The sequence below is a fragment of the Palaemon carinicauda genome, chromosome 37 (assembly GCF_036898095.1).
Source record: "Palaemon carinicauda isolate YSFRI2023 chromosome 37, ASM3689809v2, whole genome shotgun sequence".
Lineage (NCBI taxonomy): Eukaryota > Metazoa > Arthropoda > Malacostraca > Decapoda > Palaemonidae > Palaemon > Palaemon carinicauda.
In genome coordinates this window covers 28,437,197-28,447,196 of record NC_090761.1, presented here as the reverse complement: position 1 = coordinate 28,447,196, position 10,000 = coordinate 28,437,197, and the positions used below count along the sequence as shown (strand labels likewise).

Here is a 10,000-nt window from a genome sequence, read left to right as displayed (position 1 = left end):
TAGCATTTAACTGTACGAGAGTTCTTGTCTTTTCGAGCTCATTAGTTTCTCGTAGTGTCTGCAACCTCACCATCCTTGTGAGGTAAGGGTGGGGTCTTTGAGGGGAGCCTGTAGGTCTATCTGCCGTGTCATAAGCAGCCATGGCCTGCCCCTCCCTAGTCCTAGCTAGGAGAGGGGGCCTGGACTTTTATCATGTTTATATAGACAACAACAAATGCAGCCTTTTCTAGTCCAGTGGAGGACAAAGGCCTCAGGTATGTCCTTATTCATGTCTGGGGTTTGGCCAGTATCTATCACCACGCTGGCCAGTGCGGATTGGTGATGGTGGGAGACTTGACTGATCAATCAAAGCAAATCAACCTAGTATGGATATTCCTGACTAGTACGGCTTTGCTGATCACGGCGACGCACAAACCCTCTCACCACGTTAAGGTATCCCCCACTCAGAAAGGAAAATTATATAAGCTATCTTTAAACCTTTAAAAGTTTCATTGATCTTATGACCTTTATTTTTTACCAACTATGCTTTTATTCAAGTTAAATTTCAGTTACATTAATCCAGCTTATGACCACGAAAGCGTGTTTATTATATTACCAAATAGATAGTCATTTTTTTCTTGAACCAAACAAGTTGTGCATCACAATCTTCAAAGAAGTAGTCCTGGAATTTTAATTTGTCCGATCTGCATTAATTCGTTATCAAGAGACTCTTTGATTAATCAGAGACGCAGTTCAGGCTTTTCCTTATTTGTCTTTTAGACTCGTAGATTCCAAGGTCCTTTCGGTAACCTCTATTTATAGACGTTCGCGCAATCCTTCTCTCCTACACCCTTTTTATAGTCCTCTCTCTCTCTCCTCTCTCTCTCTCTCTCTCTCTCTCTCTCTCTCTCTCTCTCTCTCTCTCTCTCTTTGTGGCTTTCCCATAGTGACGCTATTTGGCATGGCTATGGTCCCGCGTTCCTGTCTCAGACCTGAAAAGGAGAAGGAACCCGGGGGATAAATGCCCTTTATCCTTGGGGGGGGGGGGGGGGGAAAGCAGAGTGTCTCCATCCATTGGAGGTATGATGGCTATTCCTCCAAGGAACTCGTTCCTGAGAATTGAGAAGGTCTGGGTCGTTCTTGTGGGTTGCACGTAGTCTTGAGAGAGGAAGGAATATTATTATTATTATTATTATTATTATTATTATTATTATTCTACAGCTATGAATAGGATCATTTAATGATAACGAGGAATTATTTGCATTAAAGGAAAGATGTATTATTATTATAATTATGATTATTATTATTATTATTATTACTTACTTACTTACTTACTGAGCCACAACCCTAGTTAGAAACGTAAGATGCTATAAACCCAAGGGCTCCAATAGGGAAAATAGCGCAGAGAGCAAAGGAAATTTTGAAATAAGAGAAAAGAAAGTATGTAACCTCGTTTTGGTTCACAATAACATCAAAATGGGATGGCTTTGCCGAGGTTATCCTTATCCCAAGCCATTCCAAAGATTACTGTTGTCTAGTTCGTAAAATTTTACTACACAGTACTCTAGAAGTTTTATTCCAGCTTTGACCAAGTTGTGGAATGATCTTCCTAACCGGGTAGTTGAATCGGTAGAACTTCAAAAGTTCAAACTCGCAGCGAATGTTTTTATGTTGAACAGGCTGACATAAGTCTTTCTATATCTGTTTTGATGATGTTACTGTTTTTAAAATATTTTATTGTTAATTTCTTCTCATATCGTTTATTTATTTCCATTTCCTTTCCTCATTGTGCTTTTTTTTCCCTATTGGAGCCCTTGGGCTTATAGCATCTTGCTTTTCCAACTAGGGTTGTATCTTAGCTTATAATAATAATAATAATAATAATAATAATAATAATAATAGATCTGCAGTTGCCTTGCTTTCATCTATGGACAGATTTGGTGGGTTTTGGGATGCACAGGTTATAAAATCTATTTAAAATTTATTGAGTTTTTATATAGCGAATTTAAGTGAATGTTGGGGAAAAATACTATAAAAAAATCTATTAAGATAATAATGGAAGTTGGTAACATTGTCAATAATGTTTTCTCTTTTTGTATGTGTGTGTATAAAAATCCAGATCCCAAATTAGATTATTATCTTTTGATTTCACCAAACGTTGTTTTAAGTAATGAATTGGAGAAGTAATTATGTGACTGTTGTGGGTTACAGCTGAGAGAGAGAGAGAGAGAGAGAGAGAGAGAGAGAGAGAGAGAGAGAGAGAGAGAGAGAGATATTCTCCATCCAATGAATTAGAGAAAATAGTGTTATTTTACTGTTGTGGTCACAGGATATATATATATATATATATATATATATATATATATATATATATATATATATATATATATTCCCCATCCAATGAATTAGAGAAAATTGTGTTATTTTACTGTTGTGGGTCACGAGAGAGAGAGAGAGAGAGAGAGCGAGAGAGAGAGAGAGAGAGGAGAGGAGAGAGAGAGAGAGAGAGAGAGAGAGAGAGAAATGTGTATGCATATCTCAATGTTTTGTCTCTTCCTATTTCAGGTGATGACAACTGGCCCTCCCACGGTACTGATGAAAATAAGGAGTACAGATTCCGGCCCATCAAGGGAGAGACCCTCAGGTTCCAGGTCAGTGTTATCAAAAAATCATCCAGAATTTATACCTTGAATTCCAAACTTCATACCCTAAATTCCAGAGACTTCATACCCTATATTTCTTGCGACTTCATACCCTAAATTCCGGAGAATTTATGCCCCAAAATCCAGAGACGTCATACCCTAAATTCCGGAGACTTTATGCCCCAAAATCCAGACACGCCATACCCTAAATTCCGGAGACTTTATGCCCCAAAATCCAGAGACGTCATACCCTAAATTCCGGAGACTTTATGCCCCAAAATCCAGAGACGTCATACCCTAAATTCCGGAGACTTTATGCCCCAAAATCCAGAGACGTCATACCCTAAATTCCGGAGACTTTATGCCCCAAAATCCAGAGACGTCATACCCTAAATTCCGGAGACTTTATGCCCCAAAATCCAGAGACGTCATACCCTAAATTCCGGAGACTTTATGCCCCAAAATCCAGAGACGTCATACCCTAAATTCCGGAGACTTTATGCCCCAAAATCCAGAGACGTCATACCCTAAATTCCGGAGACTTTATGCCCCAAAATCCAGAGACGTCATACTCTAAATTCCGGTGACTTTATGCCCCAAAATCCAGAGACGTCATACTAAATTCCGGAGACTTTATGCCCCAAAATCCAGACATACCCTAAATTCCGGAGACTTTATGCCCCAAAATCCAGAGACGTCATACCCTAAATTCCGGTGACTTTATGCCCTAAAATCCAGACGTCATACCCTAAATTCCGGTGACTTTATGCCCTAAAATCCAGAGACGTCATACCCTAAATTCCGGAGACTTTATGCCCTAAAATCCAGAGACGTCATACCCTATATTCCGGAGACTTTATGCCCTAAAATCCAGAGACGTCATACCCTAAATTCCGGTGACTTTATGCCCTAAATTCCAGAGACGTCATGCCCTAAATTCCAGAGATTTCCTACCAAAAATTCTAGACTTCATTTCCTAAAGCCCAGAGACTTCAAAACCCTAAATTCTAGAGTCTTCATACCCTAAGTTCCCTAGACTTCATATCCAAAATTCCAAACCTTTCTGGAAGTATCATTGTGGCTAAGAAATAATTTTTATCCTTTTTTTTTGGTTATCTTGAAGTTATTCCTGTTGATCCTCGTTCTTTTGAATTCATATTATTCAGAAATAACTTCGTAACGGAATTATAGATCCTTCACCATCGATTTGTTGATATCTTGGATAAAAGTTACTGTGGTAATATATTTTGTTGTCATCAATCATATCTTTGGTAATGTATTCCTTGATTATATCTTTGATACAAGTTGCTTTTGATATCTTTGATGCAAAGCTCTTTGATAGTGTCTTCGATACAAGTCGCTTTTGATAATATCTTGGTACAAGTCGCTTTGATAATATCTCATACAAGATGCTTTGATAATATCTTTCGTACAAGTCACTTTGATATCTTTGCTACAAGTTGCTTTGATAATATCTTTGATACAAGAGGCTTCGATAATATCTTGGCTTAAAGATGGTTTGATATCTTGGTTACAAAGGCACTTCTATAATAGCTTGGCTACAAGTCACTTTGATAATAGCTTGGCTACAAGTCACTCGAGTAATATCTTGGCTAAAAGTTACTTTGATAACATCCTGGCAGCTTTGATAAAATCTTAGCTACGTGTCTGTTAATATTTTGGCTACAGTGGTCTTTGATAATATCTTAGTTACAAAGGTATTTTGATAATATCCTGGCTATAAGTCTCTAATAATATCTTGGCTACAAGTCTCTGATAATATCTTGGCTACAAGTCTGTTTGATAATATCTTGGCTATAAGTAGCTTTGATAATTATCTGGGCTACAAATAACTTTGATAATTATCTGGGCTACAAATAACTTTGATAATATCTTAGCTACAGGACACTTTGATAATATCCTGGCTACAAGTCTCTAATAATATCTTGACTACAAGTCTCCGATAATATCTTGGCTACAAGTCTGTTTGATAATATCTTAGCCATAAGTAGCTTTGATAATATCTGGACTACAAATAGCTTTGATAATATCTTAGCTACGAGTTGCTTCGATAATATCTTATCTACAAGACACTTTGATAATATCATTGCTACAAGTCGCTTTGATAATATCTACCAGCTACACATAACTTTAATATTCCAGATACAATTTGAATTGATGGGCGAGGTATGTCACTTTGTTAATATAAGAGATGAAAGTCACTTTGATAATAATAAAAAGATGCAAGTGGCCTTGCTAATATAAGTTGCTTGTTATTGAAATCAGAGTAAGCCTGTTAGTATGAAATATCAGCTAACTTATTTCCTGGTTATTAAGCGGCCTGTAAGTATCGTGAATGTACAATATCTTAACTAAGCTATGACGTGATTTTGAAGTATTGAATTTTCTAGCAGGTGTCCGCTTCCCCCCCCCCCTCATCCTGTAGTCATCTTTGAAACTTAACTACAAAACAGCACTTGATAAGTCACCAGAACACTTAGTATGCTACTAGAACACTTAAGTTACTAGAACGTTTTCGTGGCCTAAGCCGTTAGTATTTTGTATTGGGGGAGATTTTGGTGCAAGGATATAACTCCGCCAACGCCGCATAGATCATGAGTCATGTCTTCTCTCTTCCCTTCCTTTTCTTCTTCTTCCCCGGTTCGTTCCCTCCTGCAGGCAGCGCCGATCACTCTCCACGGTCTGTGCACGCGTGTTTGTGGGGAAACGCCACACACACATACACACACACACACACACACACACAGAGAGAGAGAGAGAGAGAGAGAGAGAGAGAGAGAGAGAGAGAGAGAGAGAGAGAGAGATCCTTCTTTTCCTATATAGCAACGTCTTACGTCACGAGGAGCTGCTATATCATTGCCTAGGATATTTATGTGCGTAGGCGATCTTAGTTGATCTCTCCATTTTATCTTACTCGGTAAGAAATCTCTTCTTACTATGATTTGAAATAAATTTAAATATAATAGAATTAAACTAAGTTCGTCTTTTGGCTATTTTAAAGCTCTTGACATTACATATGGACACTTTTGTGGACATATACTGTTCATTGTCTGTTTGGCTTAGCCTTAATTCATGACGCCATCGTTGTATGTATGATCATGGGAATGTTACGTGAATGAGATTTTAATCATATTCCCATTTTTGGAACCTATTGTTTGGCAACCCCCCCCCCCCCATGTACGCCTACCTGTCCCACAAGAAGAGCTATCGGCTGGGTTCCTCTGAACTTTGCCCTCAAAGAAATTCCACAGGTATCTCTAGGCCTATCGAAAGCCTTTTAGACCTTCTCGCATTAAGAGAATTTTTCCTTTCACTCTGGAGACCATATTCGTTATTGATGTAAACTTAATATCTTTAGATGTTTTGAAGATTATGTGTTGTTAAAAAAATTTATTGTTATTCCCAATGTCAGTGTTTTTAGTTGTGTATAATAAAGGACAGAAATAGGCAGGAAATTTCCTACATTTCTTGTACATCCTCTCACTCAATATAGGGCATTATATATATACAGGGTTATATATACAGTGTATATATATATATATATATATATATGTGTGTGTGTGTGTGTGTGTGTGTGTGTGTAGGTTCGTGCCTGGGAACCAAACATATAATATTATATACAGTATATTACGGCTGCCAAGCTAAACTACCTCCCTAGTTCCAAATTCACCTGTTTGCTTTTACATTAAATCTGTTACACTTGAAAATATTAATACACAAACTGTGAGACAGTTAAATAACTCCCAGACAGCAATATATAAAACACTAAATATCCAAAGGTCTCTTCAGTGGTCCCAAGACAAAACTGGGTAATTATTATTTAGAATTATTCAAAATATTACTTACTATGATTCTTTAACAGGATACAAGCGAATGCTTCCTTAAGCAATGGTAATTGTAATAATACACTCTTTACAAAAATGGGCATGTTGTATATAAATTACAACACTATGAAAGAATTTACATAAAACAAAATAAATCACTGGAAATATTAAGTCCGAACAAAACTTAGATTAAGACAAAAATGTTACGATCTGAAAATCATATAACCACTTGACTTGAAATATTGAATCTTAATAAACCTTAGACTAAGACAAAAGAAATACTTATGAAAATTATACAATCACGTGTTTCACAATATTTAAGTTTGACATTTAATGAAAATAGATAACCAGATCACAGTACAGGAACCTATCACCTTCCTACTGGGCCATTTACAAAAATGCTAAGACAATTTTTATATGTACTTGCTACGATTACAAAACTCGTCATACCAAAACTTTGTTTTTTCACTGAACACTTTTAAAACAATACACTGAGCTGCATGCAAAAGTGAGAGAGAAGGGAGATGGCGATCTTAACCCTGGATAGGTACGGTCCTCGGACACCCCTTTAAGGGTATACTCGGACGCGAACGACCCCGACGCCAAAAAAAATTCTTGAAAAATCAGTTTTTGCAGTAACCTCCTTTTTTCTTTTGCCAAAAAAAACTTCAATGAATGCTTAAAACAACTGTAAAGATAAATACTACTCATCTGCAGAAAAACTATTTATTATAAATATTTTAAAAAATTAAGTAGAAAAAAAAAAGACCTGACATAAAAATTCATAAAAAAAAAGTTTATACATATATACACAAATCCTTTTAGGAATTGATTCTTGAATGTTTAGGACACATCTTGATGTATTTTGGATGGAATCAGACCCATGGAGGTGAAGATCTGAAATGAGAAAAAAAGGGTAACTTTTTTTGGCCAAAAAAAATTGTCCAAATTTCATGAATTTTTTTGGGTACCCAAATGAAATAGGAAGTGGCTAATTTTTTTAGGGAATAAACATATGTTATCCTAAAATAGAAATATGTAAAAAAAATCTTCATTATTTTGTAAATTACATTTATATCAGGGGCCATATCTAAAGGTAATTTTTGAGTACTTGGAAATTTCGTAAAAAAATACATATATTTAATATATAATATGATATTTATGCAGGTAAAAATATACCAAAATATCACAAATTCTATAGGGAACAAGAATATATATAGATAGGGCAGCTTACACTTCGGATATGTCCACAAAATGGCCGCCAACCACACTGACTCAGACTCCCTAATCTGCCACTTGAAATGTAGGAAGGGTATGTCAATTTCAAGGTGTTATTTACTAATCTAATTATTATTGGATATGCATAAAAATTGTATGGTGGGTTGCTGGATAATTGTCGATTATTTTACGACTATAAAATTAAAATTCTGACCCAAAAAATTTTTTTTGAAGGGAAATAAAATCGAAAAAAAAAATGTAAAACAATATTTTAGCTAAAAAAATTTGATGATATTCAATCAAAAAAAAAGTAAACAAAATTTTCCGACAAATAAACATCTAGAGGAATCATTACTCTGTGATAGTTCCTTAGTACGTAGTAATTTTGAAAGAATTGGGAAAAAACGAAAAAATGGCAATCACCGGAAAATCGAACACATACCTATATATACGCCATATCTGGCTAAAAAAAAGATAGGCATGGGTAGCCAGATCATCTAGAAACACTTTCCAACACTATAAAAATATAAGTTTTGCGACACTACTTGCCAATTCCTTACGGTAACATGACTAAGCAAAAAAATGCAAAACAAATAAAAAGGGGCACTCGTGGAAAAATGACCATTCTAATATACGGCATTTCAGAAAAAAAAAATTTCAGCCACGTGCTAGGCAAACCATCAAGGCATATTTTCCGACAAATAAACATATAAATGAAATATTACTCTGTGATAGTTCCTTAGTACGTAGTAATTTTGAAAGAAATGGGAAAAAACGAAAAAATGGCAATCACAGGAAAATCGAACACATACTTATATATACGCCATATCTGGCTAAAAAAAAAATAGGCATGGGTAGCCAGATCATCTAGAAACACTTTCCAACACTATAAAAATATAAGTTTTGCGACACTACTTGCCAATTCCTTACGGTAACATGACTAAGCAAAAAATGCAAAACAAATAAAAAGGGGCACTCGCGGAAAAATGCCCAACATTCTAATATACGGCATCTCAGATAAAAAAAAAGACATGCACGTGTTAGCCCAACCATCAAGGCACACTTTCTAACACATAAACATGAAAAAAAAATCAATAATATACGGCAATTCCTTACTACGTAGTAAATTTTTACAAATATTGAAAAAAAAACAGAAATTGGCAACCGCAGTTAAATACCCAATATACCAATAACTACGTCGTATCTGACAAAAACAAAATCACGCATGTGTAGCCAGATCATCTAGACACACTTTCCAACATTAAAAAAGCAAAAGTTTTACGACACTATTTCGCAATATCTTACGGAAAAATGACTTGGCAAAAAAATTTAAAAAAATTAAAAAGGGACACTCGCGGTAAAATGCCCGACATTCTAATATACGACATCTCAGATAAAAAAAAAGACATGCACGTGTTAGCCCAACCATCAAGGCACACTTTCTAACACATAAACATGAAAAAAAAATGAATAATATACGGCAATTCCTTACTACGTAGTAATTTTTACAAATATTGAAAAAAAACAGAAATTGGTAACCGCAGTTAAATACCCAATATACCAATAACTACGTCGTATCTGACAAAAACAAAGTCATGCATGGGTAGCCAGATCATCTAGACACACTTTCCAACACTAAACAAGCAAAAGTTTTACGACACTATTTGGCAATATCTTACGGAAAAATGACTTGGCAAAAAAATGAAAAAAAATGAAAAAGGGGCATTCGCGGTAAAATGGTCCTCGTGGTGATGAACGACATTTTAACTAAAAAAAAAAACATGCACATGGTAGCCAAACAATCCACCAAGACTTTCCACAACTGATAACCTATACAAGTTGCACCATTCTACGACAATTTCATAATACGTAATAACTTTGATAATTATGCAAACTACCTCAGAAGGGTAAACTCGGACGCGAACGACCCCGACGCGTCTCAGAAATCGGGGAAGGAGTACAGCTACAGCAATGCACATCTGGACACTACTAGAGCGTGTAGGGGAGACACCTCCTGCAGGTCGATCACCCACAAATTCAGTCACGGGTGAGTCACGTGAGAAAAACCTGTTTTTTTTTGACGCTCGGGGTCGCAAACGACCCACCGTACCTATCCAGGGTTAAGGCTGGAGTTCTCTATCTATCTCTGCAACCCTGGGGTCGCCTTACATAAGAGATTTAGCTACTTCCAGAATGTTCCAGGAGAGCGAATTCTGGAAGCGTGGGGCTAGGCAAGACATCAGAGTTACCAAGTACTGTATTGCTCTCTCAACCATATCCACGCAACACGAGACAAACTCTCTAGTTAGCTAGCTC

General features: G+C 36.2%; 1 protein-coding gene across 1 annotated transcript in view; it reads left to right on the top strand.

Annotated features, from left to right (window-relative positions):
• The window catches only part of LOC137629534 (uncharacterized), a 52,846-nt gene that overhangs the window by 22,207 nt on the left and 20,639 nt on the right, over window positions 1-10,000 (top strand). The window contains exon 2 of the mRNA XM_068360945.1: window positions 2,545-2,630. Within this exon, the coding sequence (XP_068217046.1) occupies window positions 2,545-2,630 (86 nt within the window). The remainder of the gene's footprint in view (window positions 1-2,544; window positions 2,631-10,000) is intronic.